The sequence below is a fragment of the Vombatus ursinus genome, unplaced genomic scaffold (genome assembly GCF_900497805.2).
Source record: "Vombatus ursinus unplaced genomic scaffold, bare-nosed wombat genome assembly UNPS02010284.1, whole genome shotgun sequence".
In the NCBI taxonomy this organism is placed as follows: Eukaryota; Metazoa; Chordata; class Mammalia; order Diprotodontia; family Vombatidae; genus Vombatus; species Vombatus ursinus.
In genome coordinates this window covers 18,648,098-18,672,111 of record NW_020950062.1, presented here as the reverse complement: position 1 = coordinate 18,672,111, position 24,014 = coordinate 18,648,098, and the positions used below count along the sequence as shown (strand labels likewise).

Genomic DNA, 24,014 nt, shown 5'->3' with positions numbered 1-24,014 from the left:
AGGACTGGACTGATAGTGTGTTGCGGGCTAGGCTCTGTTTCCCTGGGGATCTGCAAAGCTTTGTTATCAGCATGACAAGCTGTTGGTGGTTGGGTTAGCAAGTGGCCGGAGAATAAATGGGGCGGGGCAGGCGGTTTGCTAGTGTGCCAGTGTCTGGGAGGGTATGAGAACATCCCATTTGGTGTGCTTTAGGTCCTGGGCGTGGAACTCGTTAGAGAACTGCTACTCCAGCTGCCCGAGGCTGTCAGGGAGCTTGGGCGCAGACCCCAGCAGCGGCCCTAATAGCGACTCCTGACTGAGCACAGATCATGGAGCGCCTGAGCGTATGCGGTACTTTGTACCTGTTGGTGCTGCTGTTCAGCACATCGGAGCATGGCACAGGTAACTCGGTGGAGATGAGGTGGGCGCTGCCGTATCGCGGGCATACTACTGTCACGACCTTTCCAAGCTTCCCGACTCCCAATCCCCACCCCATCCCGAGCCCCGACAGGGAGAAGTGGAAACTTTCAAGCACCTACACTGCCAGAAAGAGAAAGCTCTCAGTCCAAGGAAAATTCCAGGCGAAGCCAGAAAGGATGGGAGAAAAAGATTTGGCCAGGTGTCCTGGGGACAGTTAAGACATTAACTTGGTTACCAGCTTTGTAGACGTCGGAGTGGTGTCTGTTGGGGAGGATGGATTGGGAGGGTAAAGCGCAGAAGGGGATTATAGATACAGAGCTGGAAAAGACCTTAGAGACCGAGAAGTGGAACTACATTTTCAGATGAACTGAGACCCATGGAGATTAAGTGACTTGCCCAAGGTCACACAGAGAGTATCAGAGGCAGAACTTGAACTCATGTCCTCTCACTCCGCAAGTCAGTGCTTTTTCCAATAGACTTCAGGTTCAAGACAGAAATGGTTTGTTTTTAATTATTTAATTTTAGTAATTGATTTATTTAAATTTTCCCCTAGTGTTTCACCAGGGAAGAGAGCAAACAGGGATTGTAGGTTTGGGCTGGAATATTTTACCCTTCACACTTTCAAAGCCTCTTAAGCTCCAATAAAGGTAAACCAGCAAAAGCACTGGAGAGCAGTGAGGTGAGGTACCACCAGGGCAGATTGCCTAGTGTCCTCAGACTGTTACCAGGGAGAGGTCTGGGAAAAGACTGATGAGATAAGAAATTGGAGTAAAGTGCAGGACCAGATAACTGTAAAAGAATAAACTTGAGACACATTATGGGGCTAGATAAGATATAGTAACAAGTACTAGGTTTCCTATCCTTGACTGTACATTGTCTGGAGATACAAATACATTTTAAACAGCTCTAGACTTCTAAAGGCAAGGAGGTATGTGTTTAGGGCATGGAAAAGGAGCTGGGGAGAGGGCCTTCTGCAAAGAATAAAGGTCTTTTGGCTGTTGTTATTGAATACTTTAATTTATAATATATAATGTATAAAATATATATAATATACAAATATACATATTTGTAGTCAACATAACTTTCTCCTAATCTTAAACCACTTTATTACTGTTCTTTTACTCTTTTCTTATGTCCCATTTACCAACCATTTTACATTGTTATTGCATTTTCTTTCAGTGTTTTGTAAAATTATCCCTATCTCTAAACTATGAATTTGGCATAGTATTACAATAAGGACATAGTACTAGTGACATTTTCACCTGATTCTCATGTATTATCTTCCCATTTGCAACTAAAAAAAGTGCTATTTTTACTTTCCTGAAACCTGCTTTTAAAAAAAAAAAAAGTGACAGGCAGGTTTCTTCTAGATTTCTAATTTCTTTTCATTCCTGTGGCAATGTCCATGATGTTTTTCAGATTTGATTCCTAGCACACACGCATCAAATTTAGTATGGTGGATATACAGCGTTATAGTCAGGAAGACCTGTATTCACATCCTACTTCTGAAACATACTGTTCATGTGATGCTACACAAGTCACTTAAAGTCTCAATGCTCCTGGCAACACTAGAAGTTCCTGGTGCAGGTGATGACATATATTGGTGGAGGTTATTCTTCCTGTACCAATGAAATTTCAGATCCAACACCAAAAAAATTTTTTTAATTAAATAAAAGTATATTCTTCTTCTGTGAACACCTTAGTTAAGATTTCTAATTAGAAAAAGTTTCACAGAGACTAGACTATTACTAATTTTTGTGAAGCTCTGATTTTAAATATATGTGTGTATATATATATATGTATGTATGTAATTTTAAACCTGTTCATGTCTTTCTTCTCCCATGACCAAACACTTTACAGATGTTTGTCCAAATTTATCTCCATTATGCTGTAAATTATGTGAGGGCAAAGTTGATCTCTAACTCTACCCTGACTTGACTTTGAAATCTCATAATTACCTTTTCCACTTCTCACCTCAATACGTGCTTATCCTTAAATTTTTCACATTTTTATGTTATGGTACAAGGTTGTAAGACACTTTGTCTAGTAGTGTCATATGAAATTAAATATAATTTAATAATTGATTTTTGCAAATTAATAATAATGAAGAATTGTGTCCAGTAGAATATGAGAGTGGACACTGTTTTGTTTGTATCTTTATATCCCGCAGTGTCTAGCACAGTGCCTGGCACTCAGAAAACAAAATAAATGCTTGCTTACTTCTCTATCCCCCATTGTAATTATTAACAATGATTTAAACATAGTGTTAACTGGTTGAGTAATTCTGAGCCTAAAATTATATGTTTTTTCCATTAGCATTATTTGTTATTTATTAAGTCAAAATAAATGTCTATGCGGTAAATGTATACATATGTTTTCAGAAGAGAGAAGGGGACATGTAGGAGAAATGTTATGAAAGTAGAATCAACTTGGCAACTGACTGAATATGGGGAGAGTAGAGGACAAAACCTAAATTGAGAGACTGGGAGGATGGTAGTGTCCTCAACAGTAATAGGGAAGTTAGAAAGAGGGGAGAATTTTCAGAGAAATACTGAATTTGATTTTAGATATGTGGTATTTGTAATTGGAAATAATATTTAGGTGCCTTTCCTGCCGGTTCTATAATCTCAGTGATTCTTTCTTACATGGCTATACTATACAACATAAGCATCAGACTTTCTGATTAATGACAGGAATTTTGTGCTTTATATTTTTACATTCTTATCATTTGACTACCTTTCAGATGGCTGTAAGACTATTTCTAAAGTCACAGAAATATTACCTAAATATGGCAGCATAAATGGAGCAACCAGACTGACTATCAAAGGAGAAGGTATGTTTCCTTTTTGTCTATTAGTTTCCAATTTTAAGGTAGGATGTGAGTGAATGTATCCCTTAAACATGGTTATTGCTATGAATGCAAATGAACATATAAATATGCATATATATCCATATGGATATATATGCATATATATTCATTTGTATGATATGTATTTCTATATATTTAAAGCATTTAAGATTTATCCAGTGTATTATTTTTTATCTTATTAAGAATGTAAAATCCTTGAGGGCTTGGAATATTTGTATCTCTAGTACCTATTACAGTGTGTGGCCCCTGGTAGGCACTTAATTAATGCTTCTTGATTAATTGATTGATTGGCTGTTCTCCCTACCTGGCCAGCAAAGTAAAATTCCATTCCTTAGCCTCCTGATCAACAACCTTCCAAGAATTCCTGGGAACCTGCCCAACTAAGTTCTTGTTTTTAATTACTTGCTTGGATCTAAGACTTGGATAAGTAAAGAGTTCATACCTGTCACTTCATTTATTAAGTGAAATTTTTTTGATGCCAAATAAAAAGCTAGGATTTCTTTTTTTGGGGGGGGGGGTATTGAAAGAGAAAAAGAGAAAAGAAAGTTCCTCAAACTGCTTACCCTGTCTCTGTCACATCACCTTGATTATCTAACCTCTTGAATACCATTTTTTACTTAAGAACAAAGTCTTCTTTTTTTGCCCTTTTTTATGTATCCCTCATATTGTCTGACACAACACAAGCATATATTAGGCTTCTAATAAAAATTTGATGAATGAATGAATGAATGAATGGTTCCTCGAAGCAGATAGAAATGTGCTTTCCTTTCCAAACCTTCCCTCCTCATTCTTTCAATTCTGTATTCTCTGAAAGCTAAAAATTAGTATTGTTCTGATCTGTAAAGGTGTTTTAGGTGGTAGAAAAGAAACTATTTAAAATTCAATAAAATATCCTACTTTTTCTTTAAAACTAATGTATAATTTTGAGAAGCATTGTAAGTTGTATCTCCACTTGGAAGACATTGTTAGTTATTTAGTTACAAACACCACGTATCTAAAATCAAATTCATTATCTTTCCCTGAAAATTTTTCCCAACTTCGCTATTACTGTTGAGGATACTACCATCCTCCCAGTCTCTCAATTTAGGTTTTGTCTTTTACTTTCCCCATATTCAGTCAGTTGCCAAGTTGATTCTACTTGCATAACATATATATGCCCCCTTCTCTCTTCTGAAAATGCCATCACTTTGGTATAGACTCTCATCACTTCAGACTTGGACTATTGGAATAGTCTTTGATCTCTCTGCCTCTTCTCCCCCACTCCAGTCCTCTATTCAGCTATCATAAATGATCTTCTTAAACAGCTAGACTGACCATGTCATTCTCCTATTCAATAAACTCCAGTGTCTCCTTATTACCTCCAGGATTAAATATAAAATGCTCCATCTTAAAGGTCTTCATAACCTAGCTCATTCCCACCTTATGGAGTCTTCTGGCATCTCACTCCTCTCCACATATTAAATAATCCAGTGAAACTGGCCTCCTTGCTCTTCTTCAAACAAGACATTCCATCTCCCAACTCAGTGTTTTTTTTGTCTGTTTTTTTTTACTGGCAGTCTTCCATCCCTAGAATTCTCTCCCTCCTCCTCCCTGGAATCTTTCAGAATCCAGATTAATCACATTTTGCAAGAAGCCTTTCTAGACTTCCCCTTAATGTAGTGCCTACCCTCCATTGTTTATCTCTGATTTATCCTGTATGAATCTTATTTGTACATAGTTATTTGCATGTTGTCTCCAGCCATCATACTGTGAGCTCCTTGAGGGCAGGGATTTATTTTTTTTTTATCTTTCTTTGTGTCCCTACGAAGACAGGGACAAAAAGAGAATGATCGAAGTGAGGCTAGGAACTCTTTTGTTTTCTTTCTTTTTATCCCTAGCACTTAACACAGTGCCTGGCACACAGTAGCCACTTGATAAATTCTTATTTACTTGACTCGACAACAAGCATGCTTCAGTGGATTTGCAGACTCACTGGTGTAGGTGATCCTCCCCCAAAGCAAATGACAACCCATCTATGACTTTTTAACTGTGTAGTTTTGTGCCATGGATGATTTCCATAAAGGATCTTCCTCAATTCCAGAGGCCTAACTCCAGTGTTTAGTATTTCATGAATATAAATATCTGTCCACCCCTCACTCTCACCAAGAAATAAATGTCAACCAGGTTCAAATGATTTTCAATAGTGTAAGTTAGTGATTTTGCAAAGGTCTGAAGCAGTATGTGAGAATATTTCTAGGTTTTTTACTACAATTCTTGTTCAGTTTTCCCTCCCCCATTCCTTGACCATTGTATAGTATTCCTTTACTTTTATTTGGAGTTAGTAATCGGGGCAAGCCATTATTTATTAGAGATAAATTTTAAAAGTCCACCTGCTTTTTAATTCTTTTGGAAATTATTTTAGCTACTCCAAAGCTTTTCTTTTCTCCTCCAGCCTTAAAGATCTTCCTCTCCCCTACTTTCTCTCTGCTCAAGACCTCATCTTTTACCTTTCTGAGAAAAATAAGGTCATTCAACTTGAGCTCCCTCTTCTTTCTTTCATCTCAAAAGACCTTGACATCACTCCCTACTATCTTTTCCTTTCTCCCAGTGTCAGACAATAAGGTAGCTCTTCTCACCAAAGCAAATTCCTCTTTTTGTGACCTTTTTGTGTCCTGCCATCTTCTCTAACAACAACAATATGCATTTATTAAGTGACTACCTTATACCCAGCAGTGTGCTAAACACTAGGGATAAAAAGAAAATTAAAAAAACAGCCAGTCCTCTCACTTCGAACATTCTCTCTGTGTCTCTGTCTCTAGCTTTATCTCTGTTTCTCTTTGTCTCTGTTCCTATCACTCTGTCTTTCTGTCTCTGTCTCTATCTCTACTTCCAATTCTATCTCTGTGTATCTGTGTCTGTCTGTCTCTCTTTGTATGTCTCTGGCTCTTTGTTTCTCAGTCACTGTCTCTGTCTCTATCTCTCTGTCTGACTCTCTCTTTCTTATTTGCTGGTTTTTACCCTACTGTCTTCAAACGTGCCCAAGCCTCGCTCATCCTTAAAAAAAAAAAAAGCAAAACAAAACATTAAACTCCATTATTCCCTCCAATTGTTGTCCTATAGCTCTCCCTTTCTCAGCTAAACCCCAGAAAAAGGAATCTAAAATGACTGTCTCTGCTTTTTCTCCTCTCCTTATTCCTTTCTAGTCTGGCTTTTGACTTCATCATTAAAGTGAAACTGTTCTCTCCAAAGTTACTAATGATCTTTTAACTGCTAAAAGTGATGGAATTTTTCCAGCATTTTGGAGTGCTTCTTGATACTGAATTTGACACTGTTGACCACCCTTCTCCATCTGGATACTTTCTCCTGCCTTTTAGAGGTATCCAGGTGGCATAGTGGATGGAACATTGCACTTAGAGTCAAGAATACCAAAGTTCGAATCTGGCCTCACATGCTCCTTAGCTGTGTGATCCTGGGCAAGTCATTTAACTCTGTTTTCTCAACTTTAAAATGGGGATAATAATAGTACCTACCTCCCAAGGTTGTTGTGAGGATCAAATGATATAATATTTGTAGGACACTTTACAAAACCTTAAAAGTCAATATAAATGTCAGCTATTTCTCTCATGGCTCTCCTCCTACCTGTCTCGTAGCTCCTTTAATCTGTCCTTTGTGGCTCATCAGCCATAACCTGTAAGCGTTCCCTCAGTCTATGTCCTAATCCCCTTAGAACTTCCCTTTAGAAGTACCATGTCATTAATTGTCTATCGGACATTCCACACTGGATGTCTAGTGGGCATCTCAAACTCAGTGTATCTGAAACAGAACATCGTTCCTCCTCTCTCCCCTCAAAACCATTCTTCTTCTAAATTCCCTTATTTCTGTCAAAAGCATCATCTTCTATTTTCTCTGATTTTAGATATCTACAACTCTTTACTCTCCCTCACTCTAAATATCCAGTCATCTGTCAAACCTTGTCATTTCTACTTCCGTATCTCTCATATCTGACCCCTTCTCTTGATTCATACAACTCTGATCATAGTTCAGGCCTTCATCACCTCTTACCTAGATTATTGCCGTGGACCTCTATTTCTCTATTTGATATTCCTGCCTCAGGTCTCTCCACTTCAGTCCACCTTATTCACTGCTGCCATAGTAATTTTCCTTAAGCACCATGATATGACCATGTCATTCGCCTCAGTCAATTTCTTAGCTGTCTGTTGCCTCTGTGTTAAAACATAAACTCCTCTGTTTAGTATTCAAATTCCTTCACAATCTGACCCCAATCTATCTTTCCAGCCTTATTGAGTATTATTCCCCCTCCCACACTCTGAGATCCAGATAAACTGACTTTCTCTTTGTTCTTCACATGTGACATTCCATTTCCCATCTCCAATGGCACTGGTTATTTCCAAAATCTGGAATACATTATCTACTCACCCATAACTCGAATAATGCTTCTCTTCCCTTAAGATGCATTATTATCTTTGTGATGCCTTTCCTACCCTTTGAAACTATCTTATATTTAATGGTTATACTTGTTTCTATATATTAACTTTATTCCAAATATATTTATATATATTGACATACATACATATAGATATATGTACATAAATATATTTTTTCCCTTATCTTTTCTGTTAGAATTTAAGTTCCTTGAGTGTTAGAATTGTTTCAGTCTTTGTTTTTGTATCTCAAGTACCTAACAAATGCCTGGAACAGTAGATACTGAATAAATGCTTTTTGATTGATGGCAAATTGCCAATTAAGATAGTGAACCTCGTGTTTAATAGTAATTTGTCATTTAAAATAGTATTGAACATTATGGAACTAATGCCTTGGCAAAAATTACTCAACTGTTCCTTGACTCTAAATATCAAACTAACTCTGGCCTAGACCCAATAGTCTGGGAACAAGATAGTCATCATATCTAGTCTGACCTATTCTGCTCTTAGGAAAGTACTTTGTAAGTATCTATGGTGGATGCCACCATCATCCTTGCTGTCACTGACATTTTCCCATGATAAAAGCATGGGAAAGAAACATCAATTATACAGCTATCTAGAGGCTATGGTTTTCAGTACCTGGTACCCAAAGCACCTTATACCTCAGAAGTCTCAAAATAAAACTTCAGCTGTTTCTTGCTCCTGGAGATCAATATACCTCTTCCTCTAATCCTAGATTTTTTAGCTTGGTCCTTAGTGACTTCACATTTAATTCCATTTTTAGAATTTTACATCTTAATTAAAATTATTCATGGGAGAGTACACCCTTCTATATCTCAATAAACTCTTTGAAATAAGCTGTGTGAATAAAAACAAAATTACTTGAAAAGGCTTTATAATTATTATATCATTTAATCTTCACAGCAATTCTGGGAGATAGATATTATTATCCTCATTTTACAATTAAGAAAACTGAGGCAAATAGAGATTAAATGACTTGCCCATTGTCACATACCTGGTAAGTGTCTGAGGCTAGATTTGAACTCTGGTCTTCCTGACCCGGGCCCAGGCCTTTATCCAATGCTCCATCATATTAAGTTAAATTAATAAGTAAAATATCAGAAGACATTTAAACATCTTATTGACTGTGATGCAGGCTTTACCTAAGGGTCTTTCTTTATTTTTCTATATAATAAACTCAAATTAGTCTTTTACTTTATAAAAAGCTTCAAGCTATTGTTATTATGACAAAGTCCAAAGCCAATAATTATTTCCTATGGAACTTAGAGTTTTTATTTCTTATTTTTGGAATAATTCCATTCATTGAAGTTTAGATTCCATGTTACTATGCCATTGGTGAGATGTGTACCCACATAGAAAAATAAATGAAAAAGTGTTTCCTTAGTAACAGCACAAGTAAAAGTTTCCATGCCCCAGTGAATTACCAGAAATCTTTTCATTTTTTTCAAATCCATTGTGAATGCTGAAGATAAGCAAAAACTGGCAAAATGACAGCATTAGTCTGTATAAGACTTTTTAAAAACTTTTATTATGTAGTCAAATAATTTTACTATAGAGATATCTCAGGCTCAAAACTATCAACTGAAACCAAATATTAATGAATCAAACAAACATTTACTTTTAAGTACATCAGATTTAAACAAAAGACAAATATAGCACATAAGCTGCTCTTTAGTAGGTCAAATTATTCCTCTCTTCAGGGTAGGGAGAAATTTAAATTTTCTGGACTTTGTCTCTCTTCTCTCACTCTGTATTTTAAGCTTTTCTCCCATATTCACAGAGACCAGGGTCACCTGGGAGATGTATTGAGTTATAAAATGAAAAAAAAATCATCAAGGAACATGGACGATCAAGCCCTGAGTTGTCAAGATTTCTTGAAATAGACATCAGTGTCTTATTGTAGGAATTTTGCAGTAAGCAAATAATTTCAATTCTATTCAATAAGCATTGATTAAGTGCCTCCCATGTCTATTCTGCTTAAGTTCTGATGGATGGTGCAGTAGGCTATAATGGAAATAGCCGTTAATTTAGAGTCAGCACCAATCAGGTTAAAATTCCTATCTCCAACACTTAGTATAGTACCTTGGAAAGAATCCTGACTGGAGTAAGAATACTTGGGTTCAAATCCTCCCTCTGATACTTACTACTTGGGTGTCCTTGGGCACATCATTTAACCTGCATGAGTCTCAGTTTCCTTGTCTGGAAGTCGAGGAGCTAGGACCAGAGGACCTCTGAGGTCCCTTCTATCCTAGATCCATTATTAATTTAGCCTATATGATCTTGGCATAAAAGTCCACAGCCTCAGTTTATTCATGTAGTGAGCAAGGAAAATAATATTTGTGCTAATTACTTCACAGGATTGTTGTGATCAAACGAGATCCTGCAGCTAAAGTCCTATGTAAACATCAGTTGCTTTTACCTTAGCTGCAATGTGAATACAACAAGCATTAACTAAGTTCTACTATGTGCTAAGTACTCTGCTAGGCACTGGGGATAGAAAGACAGAAAACAGAATAGTCCCTGCCCTCAAGGGATTTATATTCTACAAGTGGAGACTGTGGTGCTTGTGGAGCCATTGGACTGACTTTATTCAGATTTTCCAGAATCTGGTGTCAGGGGTATCACAAACATTAGGAAAGAACTGATGATTTAGTGAAATGGGATGTTTATGAATCCTTGGGCAGCTGGATGAGATGAGTGTGTATAGATAGGAAAAATCGCATATGCAGAATGTTGGACAACTTCAATTAAGCATTATTGAAATTTCCAATATTTTATTCAAGTATTTTGAAAGCTACTGTTTACATTAACCATATTTAATATATGTGATAAAAAGAGAACAGAACTTAGAGTCAAAAGACCCATATCTTAGACCCAAGTCCTAGATACTCTATTTACTTGCTTTATGAACTTGGTTTATGAATATTATGAACTTAAGTTTCAGTTTCCTGTATGTAAAATGAGAATAACTATTTGCATAAAATGCAATGCAGGGTGATGAAAATTAAATGAGAGATATGTAAAGTACTCATTAACTGTGAAGAACTATATCAATGTGCACTGTTATTATTGGTCTTTGTTGTATTTCCCTGTCATAATAATACAAATAATAATAAGAACAAATAATAATATGATAATAATAGTAATAATATGAATGGACAGAGTTTAAGCTACATCACTGGCTTTTTGATTTTTTTCCTCCAATTCATTGATATTGAATCAGGAGTATGTGGGGAGAAATGCAGTGTGGCATAAGAGACCAGGCCTCTGAGAAAGGGAATCCTGAGTTCAAGTCCTGCCTGTGACATATAGTATCTGTGTGACCCTGGGCAATATATTCACTTACCCTTTCAGTGCCTCAGGCAACTCTTCATTGACTCTAAGATGCAGAATGCTTCTGATCTGCATTGTTAGAGGGAGTTTCCTCACTGGGGTGTTCCCTCTTCCTGTGAAGTCAAAGTTCATGTTAAAAAACAAAATAAAATGTTGTTTTAAAACCAAAAAATTTTATGCTGTGGAACAATATTATAAAGATACCTCATTTCCTGTTTTTTTGTTTTGTTTTGTTTTGTTTAGGCAATTGGGGTTAAGTGACTTGCCCAGGGTCACACAGCTAGTAAGTGTCAAGTGTTTGGCCTGAGGGTGGACAGGGCTGGTGCTCTATCCACTGCGCCACCTAGCTGCCCCATGATACCTCATTTCCTCCTGAAAACCTGCTCTACCTCTTCCTGACTTTCCGATCTTCATTAGTGATTCAAGCCACAGCAGTAAACAAGGTGGAATGGTTGACCTTTGGAGGCTGGAAGGCAGCTGCCAACAGGCCTCAGTAGTATACCAACCTCTCTTCCCAGACAGCGCTTGAAAGTAGAGAAGAAGTTCTACATGATGGAGTTTTTGAAAGCTGTCCAAGTCAAATTATTGTTAGAGTTTGATGTCCTTTGAGAAGACAGAACCACATCATGATAGAGTTCTAACAAAATCTTCATTCTATTTCAGCTCTATATCACCTCTTCCCTGACCCACTACAATAGCCTTTTAATTGTTCCATGTTTCCATTCTCTTCCTCTTCAATCCATTCTCCTTAATGGCTTTCAAAAAACTAATTTTATTGTGTGTTCACATGTGCATGATGATCTCAAAGGAAATATTCAGGCTTTAATGAGTCAAGTGATAGAGTAGAAAGACCTTTGGGTTTGGGGTCAGGAAGACTTGAATTCAAATACAGGCTAAGAAATTTATTAGCTGTGTTTGCCTTAGTTTACTCATCTGTAGAATGAAGATAATAATAGTACCTACCTTCAGGGTTGTGAGGATCAAATAAAAACAATATTTTTGAAGCATGCTATAAATGCTAGCTATTATTATTACCGAATTCGACCCATATTTTCATAAGACTAAATAGACCTTCCCTGATACATTCATGGGAGTGAGTAAAATCTGAGAGGGTACCTGTTGGGTGCTTCATCACAGTCGCATTCTTATTCGAATTTATATCCTGAAAGTTTTTGCTCTTACTGCCCTTTACTTTGATACCCCCTTCTATTTATTCTACCATTTTCCCCCTAAAAAACTGGGGCAATTAACTCTTTTGTACCATTTAGTTTCATTTATGATTGCTTGAAATAGACCTCTGGAAAACCAGGCTATGATAAAGCCAATTGGGATTCTAATGGAGCTACTTGACTATACCTTAAACACAAGCCACTCTGGCTTTCATTGATTGGCCAATAATAGGTTCCAGCCCAAGCCTTATTTGGCCATTGTTTGGGTTTTGATGGCTCAGAGGGAGTGTAAATAACAATAGTTTCTGTTCTGGCCAGAAACACTGAGGATCTTTCCTTCCCAGATTGATTTTTTTTTTTGAGTAGGCAAACTAGGGCATCTTTTGCCTCATTTCTTACCTAGACTTAAATCACCGAATCACTGAATAAGTGTTGCCTCAGACAACCAAAGCCAAGTTCCTTCCACTGCCTCTGGGCCATCTCCAGTTGTCCTGAACTGTATCTTGCCACTGGACTCCGACGACTCTGGAGGAGAGAGTGAGACTGATGACTTTGCATAGTCCTGCCTCACTTAAATCCAATTCACATGTGAGTCAAGACATCACCCTCCTGATGTCATAGGTCCTCTTCAAGAAGGAAAGAGGAACAACAACAATCTATTCCCAGTGATTTAGAACTAATTGTTTAGCAAACTGCTAATAGTCTTCTGCCCTCTAACTCTTCTTGCATTAGTTCTTCTCTAGCTCCGCCCTGCCCCTCCCAAATCCTCTTCTTTCACTGTGTGCCATTGATTCCCAGTTGAAGGTAAGGGGGAAGAGCAGGGAGGAGGATTGAAAAACAGCTACTCCCTACTCAAACTCTTCCTTTTACACTCTTTCCATACCCTAACTAAAACTTGAGAGTTCTATAAAGGTAATGTATTACTTACTACCTTCAGAAATAGTGGCCACTTATGTTGGGGGTAGGGACAGGAGTAGTTGGCATACTCTTTGTTCCATGCTACTGCTCTTAAGTTGTTTCTCTGTCATCATCACTTAACAACTCCTCCTCTTTTGAAGTGGATGTTGTCCAATTATATTAGCCTTGTTTTTTCTTGACCCTTGGGTCACTTTTCCTCTTTTACAGAATACTTAATCACTTGACTTGCAGTCTCCCCCACATGCCATACCCCTACCACCATCTGGTGAATTCAGCATTCTTTTTTTTCTTTTTTTATTAATTAATTTATTTTGAATTATCAACAATCACTTCTATAAGCTTTTGAGTTTTAAAATTTTCTCCCCCTTCCCTCACCAAGATGGGCTTGCAATCTGATATGGACTATACATATACATTGCTATTAAAGATATTTTCACATTAGTGATGTTGTAAGTAAGAATTAGAACCAATAGGAGGAACCACCAGAAAGAGGAAACAAAACACAGCAGAAGAAAAAAATAACAAATCGTATGCTTCAATCTGCATTCAAACTCCATAGTTCTATCTTGTTGATAAACCTTCTAATACCCTGACTTCCCAGTTTATGAAACTTCTCAACTCCCATCATCTCTATCTCTACTTTATTTTAGCCACTCCCAGAGTGTTCACACTTTAGATTTCATGAGTGTCCCTAGCAGTGCCATCACTAAGATCTCAAACTTTGGAATTCTCCGTTGTGATCACTATATTCATTCTTTCCACCTTTCCACTGACTTATTCTTTAAAACATTTTGATTGATGCATTCCTAAATATATCCTTCTCTCTTCCTTGCCTAGTGAACCATCCCTTGTGACAATTTAAAAAGAAAGAAAAAATAATTCAGCCAAATCAACATTAACTCTAACAGTATATGCAATATTCCACAACCACAGTTCCCCATTTCTCAATTCTTTTTGAACCTTCTCTTCAGCCTCATTGTGGCCATAAGACCCTTGGTCACTGCTCTCGGTTCTCCCCATTTCATCCATGCTATGGTCTTACTTCCTTCCCTTCACAGTCATGATCCTCTAGTTGGCCAGTTTGATAAGGAACTGCCATATCCTTTGAACTCTTTTTCCTCTTTTTTGTTTTGCTATTCCTGCTTTTATTATCTTCAACTTCAGTTAAGTTTTCACTAACTGAAGTTTTATTTATTAGGCTTTTATTAAATTATTACTTTGAGCCAACCTTGGCCATCTCCAGTTGTCCTGATGGATATCTGGCCATTGGACTTAGATGGCTCTGGAGGAGAAAGTGAGACTGGTGACTTGCACAGCCCTCCCTCACTCAGATCAAAGTCAATTGCAAGTCATGTCATCATCTCCCTGATGTCATGGCCCTCTTCGAGAATGAAGGACAAGCCACAACTTTGAGCCAGAGACTACACTAAGTTCTGGGGATACAAAGAAAAGTAAATGACTGTTTCTATACTAAAAGAGCTCACCTTCTAATGGGTGACGCTACAGGAAAATAATACATAGAAGATATATGCAGATTAGTTAGAAGGTAATCACTTTGGCAACTGGAGGATGGACTAGAGTGGGGAGAGTCTTGAGTCAGGGAGACCAATCTGTAGAATTTGAAGGCTATTCTATTCTATTGCAATAGAACTAGAGAGAGGTGATGAGTACCTTTGCTAGGGAAGTAGCTTTGTGAGTGCAGAGAAGGGGATATATATGAGAGATGTTGTGAAGGTGGAAATGACAACATTTAGCAATGCGTTGGATCTGGGGAGTGAGCGAGAATGAGGATTCAAGGATGACACTGAGGTTGAGAGTCTTGAGTAACTGAGAGGATAGTGGCACCCTTAACAATAATAAGAACATTGCAAAGAAGGAAGAGTTTCAAGGATGGGGATGGGGAATGTGTTCTATTTTGAAAATGTTAAGTTTGAGTTGCCTATGGGATATCTAGTACCATATCCCAAAACAAGCTGAATATGTGGAACTGCAAAGAAGAGAGCCAAGGACTGGTTACATAGATCTGAGAATCACCTGCATAAATATGACAATTGAACACATAGGGGCTGGTAAAATCACTATCATGTAGAGAGCAAAGAAGAGAGGGCCCAGAAAAGAGCCTTGAAAGATGCCCATAGTTAGTGGGCATGACATGAATGAAGATCTAGTAAAGGAGATGGAGAAGGAACATTCAGACATGTGGGAGGAGAACCAGGAGAGAGAAGCATCATGACAATCTAGTAAGAAGACAGTATTTAGGAGGAAAAGGTTATCAGCAATCTCAACTGCTACAGAGAGGTCAAGAAGAATAAGAATTGAGAAAAGAGAATTCCATCTAGCAGTTAACAGATCATTGGTAACTATGAACAGTGGAGTTTCATTTGAAAGATAAAGTTGGAAGCCATACTGCAGAGGATTAAGAATAGAGTGAGAAGAAAGGAAATTGTGCTACCTAGGATAGATGGTTTTCTCTAGTAGTTTAACTGAAAAGGACAGAAGAGATGTAGAAGCATAAGTAAAAAGAATGACTGGAGTAACTGAGAGTTTTTGTTTGTTTTTTAAATGGAAGAGATATTGGTATGTTCATAAGCAACTGGGAAGGATCCATTCAATAGGAGAGAGATTTAAGACTAAAGATACATTGTGTATGATAGTGGGAGTAATCTACTGGAAAAGACAGAAGTAATTGGAGTCAAAGGTGCATGTATAGGAGTTGCCCTTGGAGAGGAGAAACACCACTTCTCCATTAGAGACTGGAGTGAAGAAGGAGGGAATAGGAGAAGATGCCTGAGTGATGTATCGGTGACATGAAATGAGGGGGAGATAAAAGGGAGTTCTGGGCAAATGGCTTCATTTTTTTGTAAGGTATAAGTATAAGAGTCATTTTAGAGGGGTTAGGGTACTGTAATAGCTTGTAGAGAAATGAAAAGTTGCTGTGGAGAGTGGGAAAATGAATTATTTAGAGAGGAGTAGAATTATTTCCTTGGGGGCAGCTAGATGGCTAAGTGGATAGAGCATCAGGCCTAGATTCAAGAGCACTTGAGTTCAAATCCAGCCTCAGACATTTACTAGGTGTGTGATCCTGGGCAAGTCACTTAACCTCTGTTTGCCTTAATCCATTGGAGAAGGAAATGGCGCATCACTCCAGTAGTATCTGCCAAGAAAATCCCATGGATAATATTGGCATGCTATGGTCCATGGAGTTGGACATAACTGATCAACAGAATTATTTTCTTACTGAAATAAAGGCCCAGTTGAGATTAGATAACAAATTTGTGGTGGATCTAACCAGCAGCTTTATGATTTTCACCAGCTCCATCCTGCAGCACATGAATAGATGTGGCAGAGACAGATGGTAAGAGTAATGCAGATCTAGGGTTCAGCAAGGCATGATTTTTGATAGTCCAAGGTGACAAAGGATTTGAGAGTGACTGAGAGTATAGAGCTGAAGTCATTCACTAAAAAGTCCATTCAGAGAATGGAAAAGAGTTTAGAGGTGATGGCCTTGGAAAGAACTATGGAATGAAAATCACAGTGGAGATGAAGAACAGGGGCAAAGATAAGGTAAACGAATTTTGGAGTTCATGAACATGGAAGTGGAACACTAGTGGATAATGTGTTGTGGTTTATCCTTTGTTCTCGAAGAGGACCATGACATCAAGAAGATGATGCCATGACTTGCAAGTGAATTGGATTATGTTAAGGGAGGGCTGTGCAAAATCAACAGCCTCACTTTCTCCTCGGAGCCATCTGAGGCAAGTGGCCAGATAGAGATCAGGACAACTGGAGCTCAGAGTGCAGTGGGGGAACATGGGCTTTTTTAAACTAAGGTCTTTCTGAGTTCTCACTTTGACTGAGGCAATGTCCATTCAGTGATTAGGGCTGCTTAAGAAGTGGATAGTGACAAGATCAAAGGTATGACTATCTCTGTGTGTAGAGGAGGTGGAGTGGAGGAGTAGTCAGTTGCTGAGTGATAATGGTTGAGGGATAATCTGAAAGTAGCAAAGGAGAAAAAAGTATTCCAGTGACTCTCCACCCCTTTTTCTGACACAGTTAGTTGGGAATTATGAGAGAAGGTAGAGATAGTACTAGAAATAGTTTTTAAGAAAGCAGTGTCATCAGAAAGGATCCATGACTCAGTGCCAAAAGCTGAAAAGAGTGAAAAAGGAAAAAGGTTAAGGTGAAATGAAGTTTATTATGGAGCAGGCATTCCAGAGAATATAATGGAAGGGGAAAGGCAGAGCTAGAGTAGGACAGTAGAAGTGGAGCGGGGTGAAAAATATGAAAATAAGTAACAGACTTTTGAGGATAGGGAAGAGAGTTTGTATAATGGCAGCCCCAGATTCAGAATTACTGGACCAGGAAAAGCATGAGGGATATAGCAATCATTGAGAAATTTGTCCATGTAGAGTATTAGTAATTGAATGGAGGATACTAGTGATTAGACTATTAAATACTGGGCAATCCCTACATTATACCTTTTCCACTCCTACTCTGCAAGGACCAAATAATTCTAGAAGAGGCCATCAAACCATGATGAAGGGATCCATTACAAATTTATGCAGTATAGACTCAATTTGGGCCTCACTGATACCCAACAACCTTTTTATTAATCTCCGATGGGGTGTCTCTCACACTGCTCATGGTAGTTGTTCCCTGTATTTCCCTCTTTTCTCCCTCTATATTCCTTCCTCTTTCAGCAGATATTTTTTCTGTTACTTTACTGAGATGAAGGTTATATTAAGAACCTGTCCTCCATACTTCAAAACTTTTCTCTGCCTTTTATCTTCTTCTCCTTGACTCTAATCCAGAGGATGAGACAACACTAGCTCCTGACAGGTTCAAGACCTTAGAACACATTCTTGAGCTCTAACCCTGTAAGTTCACATTTCTTTGACTCATGCACCTTACACGGTCCACTATAGCTAGATGGCCTCATGGTTTGTTTATACTCATCTGCCTTGCCACTGACCCCTCTGGCCCAGAGACCATGCCCTGGGGGACTTGGCCTTTTCAGTTCTGGAACTCTCATCTTGGGGCACACATTGTCCCAACTGGTGAATGCCTCCCATGACCTACCATCCTTTCAGAATTTTCCCTGATCACTTGCTGTTTCCTGAACTTTACACTCCATCCTTCCTGTACTTGCACAAGCCAATCCCTATGCCTGGAATTCATTCCTTTCTAATCTCCTCTTTTCAGAAAGGATTTCAAACCCTTTCCTTTTTTTTTTTTTTTGGATACTCTCTTGTAGCAGGTTGCCTCTGCTCCAGACATATTCTTTTCTCTAGCCTAACATTTCTTTTTCCTTCCTTTTTCTAGAAACTTCTATAATGCTCATATTCCATACTTATATGAGTACTTTCCCCTACTAATCCCTAGTATTTTTCTCCCAGCCTGTGACCAAAAAAAAAGAAAAAAGAAAAAAGAAAGAGAGAAAAAAGAGTAAACCAATCAAGACCAGAGGAGTAGAGAACCCACCCCTGTCTGTGAAATTCATTGCCCTTGTCTACACCATAAGCTGCCATGGTGGAAGGACACTGGCGAACTATCCTAGTGTGGAGGAGATGGAACCTTAACCATAAGTGATGGGAGAGTTAGCAAAACTGATTATTTCAAGCCTGTGGCATTACTGCTGAATATTCCACCCCCTCCCCCATTCTTAACATGGCTGGAATGCCCATTATGCCTGAGGTTCTGACAGTCTTACTAGTTGTATCTTTAACTTATCTCCATGGCTCCTCCATATTCCTCATCCTGGAGTCTCAAATTAGGTTTTAAGCCTTCTGTTGTGTGAGTTAAAATAAACAATGAGGTATCACAATGAATAGAGCACTGTACCTGGAGTGTGGACCTGAGTTCCAATCCAGCCTCAAACACTTACTAGCTGTGTGAAATACCTATCTTGTCAGAGTTGTGAAGATCAAATGAGATCCTATTTGTAAATCACTTGGTAAACTTTGAAGTGCTATGTAAATTCTAACTATTATTATTAGGACACACCATAATACAGACCTATTGTTATATGCTCCCCTGACCTGCCTGATCATTTTATGAAACTTTTGAGTTCCTAAATTGTTGAAAGGGACAGGGACAATGTCCTCACAATGCCTAAGTACAACCACATCACTCCCCTATTTAAAAGCCTTAGGATTGTCCATAAGATAAAGTATAAATGTATCCAACGCCTTCCATGATCTGTTTCCCCCCTGCCTTTCCAGAGAGGATGGAGAGACAGCCTTGAAGACAGGAAAACTGAGATTCAAGTCCTGCCTCTGACATATACTGGCTATATGACCCTGAGTTACTGAGGTTAAGTGACTTAACCTCGGTATTCTAGGCATCTCTTAAAGACTACAAGTGGAAGGAGTTCTTCACTTTGGGGTTCCACATACCAATTAAATCACAGGTTCAGTCTCTGTCCCTATCCTTTCCAACTTTATTTCACATTATTCCTCTACCTGAGCTTCAGCCACATTAAACTGCTAGCTGTTCCCTATTTCACAGAATCACCGAATCCAGAGTTAAGAGAGAATGCTCTCGGTGGCTATGTAGTCCAATCCACTCCCCAGACCAATCCCCATCGTAGCGTCCAGACTTTGCTTGAAGAACCTCTAAGGAGAGGAAACCCAGCAAGACAACCCACTCCATTTTTGGATAACTCAAAGTTAACAATTTTTCCTGACGTCATCTACATTTTCCTCTTTGCAACTCCCACCCATTGTTCCTGATTCCTCCCTCTGAGGCCGAAAGAACAGGTCTAATCCACCTTTGCATGACAACTCTTCAGACACTTGAAGACAGTTGCCATGTTGCCCTGATTCTTTCCTTCTTCAAGCTAAGCATTCGCAGTACCTTCAACTGCTGATCATGTGACACAGATTGTCACCATTTTGATTGCCCTCCTCTGGGTGCTCTCTAATGTATAAGTCTCATCTTGCTGTCTTCTGTTTCCCTGCACCGGTGCAGGTTGTCCTCTATTCTTGAAATGCACTGCCGTCTACCTGTTGACATTCTTCTCTCCCTTGAAGACTTAGCTCAGGAATCTCCTCCTCCATGAAGCCTTTCTGATTGCCCCAGTAGAAATTTCTCCCTCCTTCTTCCAATTTTCCTAGAATACTTCATCTGGATTTCTCTTTCCTCTACCACATTCTACCTAGTATTAATTACACTTATTTATATACATGTTTATCCCCATCCTCCACATTGGATTATGAGGAACTTAAAGTCAACTGACAGCTACGTTTATTTACATCTTTGTATCCCTAGGAGCTAATACAGATCCTTGTACATAGTAGGTGCTTAATAAGTATTTGTTGAAGTAAATGAAATAAAATGTAAATGATTATTAAATAGTTTGAAATTGAATGAAAACTGTTAGATTTATGGCAATATGTTCTTGTTAATTATCAATCAGTTTACTTTCTTTTTCAGGCTTTGCTCAAGCAGACCAGTTTAATTATGGAGTTGATAATGAGCTGTTGGGGAACAGTGTTCATTTTGTTTCTGCTACCCGGTCAATTCCTTGTGACGTTGAAAAGGATGCAAGTCATTCAACTCACATAACCTGCTACACTAGGTATCTTAAAAAAAGATATTTTTTAAAAGTCTTTTAAAGTGGCAATATACAAAACTCACATACATTATCATTTGTGTTAGTCTAAACTTCAAAGTAATAATTAACATTTTAATTGTTGTAACATTATTGTGATTATTTTTAAATATTGTAAACATGCAGAGCTGGGATTCTTAACCTGGAGTCTATGACCTTATTTTTTAAAATATTTTTGATGAAGTATTTTAATCATTTTCTTTTGTTATCCTATGTATTTTATTTTATGCATTTAAAAAAAACACTATTCTAAGCAAGGGTCCATATGCTTCACCACACTGTCAGAGGAAAGGGTCCATGACACAAAAAGGTCAAGAACCCCAGATAAAGAGTATTGTTAGATTTCAGGGTAATAAATTATAATTATTATTAATTACATTCAGAATGATGGTTGGAGTAAGGAAAGGTAGTGATGGGGAGGGAGATAAAGGCAGAACATGGCAACATGGGTTAGTGAAAAGAGTACTAGATCTGGGGGACAGTGGACCTGGGTCTGAATCCTGTCTGTGCTAATTATGTGTATCACTTTGGGAAAGTTACTTACCTTTTCTGGGCAATGATTCTAGATCATGTGGATTAAGAATGCAGGAGTTGAAAATTTACCCATGATAGCATGGAGAAGGATAGGAGTCCCCGTCTTCTGGGATCTTCCAATGCCTGAGTCACATAATCTATGCCATTATATGTGCTCGCAAGACAGGAAAGAGAAAAGAGACAACCAAGGGTTTAAGACTTGGGCTTAGACTTAACCTAGCTGCCTTAAGTGAGTAGCTGCTTTAGAAGTTTAGGAAAAGGGGAAAGATGTTTCCTGCTCCTCCCTCTTCCCTGAAACACACACACAAGAAGTCTCAAAAAAGAGAGTTCCATTTGACACATTCCAGAGAGAGGAATAAGTGAGAACAGAAGTTGTCTTTCCCTTTAAAGTCTACTGAATTGGTGGCTCTCCCTGGTTTAGTGGCCATTTTAAAAAAAAACATATTCCCTCTATTCCATCGTAGTGACCAGGGAATTGCTGAGTCATGTCAAGGCGTCAAATCTTTCAGCTCTGGGGTTAAAGCTCATGTGGTCCCCCAGAAGGGGCCCAGCATCTTACAGAATAGGGGGAATCATGTTTACCCCATTGTATAAAATGCTTTGTAAACCTTTAAATGATAAAGAAACATAATTACTATATCATTTTGTGCATATTCACGTGATCATTTTGACTTTTTAAAAAAATATATTTCTTTATTTTTAGTCTTCAACATTCACTTCCATAAGATTTCAAGTTCCAAATTTTCTCCCCATTTCTTCCCCCCTCACCCCAAGACTGCATGCAATTTGATATAGGCTCTACATATACATTCATATTGAACCTATTTTCACATTAGTCATGTTGTTGAGAAGAATTAGAACCAATGGGAGAAACCACAAAAAAGAAGGAACATACAAAAAAAGAAAAAAGAGAGAGAGCAAATAATATGCTTTGATCTGCATTCAGACTCCACAGTTCTTTTTCTGGATGTGGACAGCATTTTCTATCATGAGTTCTTTGCAGTCATCTTGGATCCTTGTATTGCTAAAAAGAAATGAATATATCAGAGTTAGTCATCGCACATTGTGGCTGTTACTGTGTACGATATTCTTCTGGTTACCACTGCTCACTTCACTTAGCATCAGTTCATATAAGTCTTTTAAGGTTTTTCTGAAGACTGTCTGCTCATTATTTCTTATAGCACCACAGTATTCCATTATATTCACATACCACAACTTGTTCAGCTATTCCCCCAACTGATGGGCATCCCCTCAATTTTCAATTCTTTGCCACCACAAAAAGAGTTGTTATAAATATTTTTGTACATGTGCATCCTTTTCCCATTTGTATTATCTCTTTGGGGTACAGAAAAAAAAGTGACATTGCTGGGTCAAAAGATATGCACATTTTTATAGCCCTTTGGGCATCATTCCAAATTGCTCTCCAGAATGGTTGGATCAGTTCACAACTCCACCAACAAAGCATTAGCGTTCCAATTTTCCCACATCTTCTCCAGCATTTATCATTTTCCTGTTTTGTCATGTTAGTCAATCTGGTAGGCGTGATGTGGTACCTCAGAGTCGTTTTGATTTGCATTTCTCTAATGAATAGTGATTTAGAACATTTTTTCATATGATTATAGATAGTTTTAATTTCATCCTCCGAAAATTGCCTGTTCATATCCTTTGACAATTAATCAACTGGGGAATGTCTTGTATTCATATAAATTTGAGTAAGTTCTCTATGTATTTCAGAAATGAGGCTTTTATCAGAGACACTGGTTGTAAAAATTCGATCCCAGTTTTTTGCTTTCCTCCTAATCCTGGTTTCATTGGTTTTATTTGTGCAAAAACTTTTCAATTTAATGTAATCAAAATTACCCATTTTGCATTTCATGATGTTCTTTATCTCTTGTTTGGTCATAAATTTTTCGGTTCTCCATAAATCTATTCCTTATTCTCCCAGTTTACTTATAGTATCAGCCTTTATGTCTAAGTCATGTACCCATTCTGATTTTATTTCGGTATAGAGTGTAAGATGTTTGTCTATGCCTAGTTTCTGCCATACTATTTTCCAGTTTTCCCACCAGTTTTTGTCAAATAGTGAGTTCTTATCCCAGAAGCTGGGGTCTTTGGGTTTATCAAACAGTAGATTGCTATAGTCATTGACTACTGTGTCTTGTGTACCTAACCTGTTCCACTGATCCACCTCTCTATTTCTTAGCCAGTACCAAGTAGATTTGATGATTGCTGCTTTATAGTACAATTTAAGATCTGGTATGGCTAGGCCACCTTCCCTAATTCCCTTGATATTCTGGACCTTTTATTCTTCCAGATGAATTTTGTTATTTTTTCTAGCTCTATAAAATAATTTTTTGATAGTTTGATATGGCACTGAATAAGTAAATTAATTTGGGTAGAATTGTCATTTTTATTATATTAGCTTGGCCTACCCATGAGCAACTGATGTTTTTCCAGTTATTTAGATCTGACTTTATTTGTGTGAAAAGTGTTTGTAATTGTGCATATTGTTCCTGGGTTTGTCTTGGCAGGTAGATTCCCAAATATTTTATAATGTCTACAGGAACTTTAAATGGAATTTCTCTTTCTATCTCTTACTGTTGGGCTTTGTTGGTAATATATAGAAATGCCGATGATTTATGTGGGTTTATTTTATATCCTGCAACTTTGATAAAGTTGTTTATTATTTCAAGTAGTTTTTTACTTGATTCTCTAGGATTCTCTAAGTATATCATCAC

The 24,014-nt window shown here is 37.9% G+C and overlaps 1 protein-coding gene across 1 annotated transcript in view; it reads left to right on the top strand.

Moving 5' to 3' along the window:
- The first annotated feature begins 290 nt into the window (after positions 1–290).
- PKHD1L1 (PKHD1 like 1) overlaps positions 291–24,014 on the top strand; it is a 201,501-nt gene continuing 177,777 nt past the window's right edge. Inside the window, exons 1-3 of the mRNA XM_027854060.1 lie at positions 291–381; positions 3,143–3,232; positions 20,565–20,709. Coding sequence (XP_027709861.1) covers positions 309–381; positions 3,143–3,232; positions 20,565–20,709 — 308 coding nt within the window. The 5' untranslated portion in view covers positions 291–308. The remainder of the gene's footprint in view (positions 382–3,142; positions 3,233–20,564; positions 20,710–24,014) is intronic.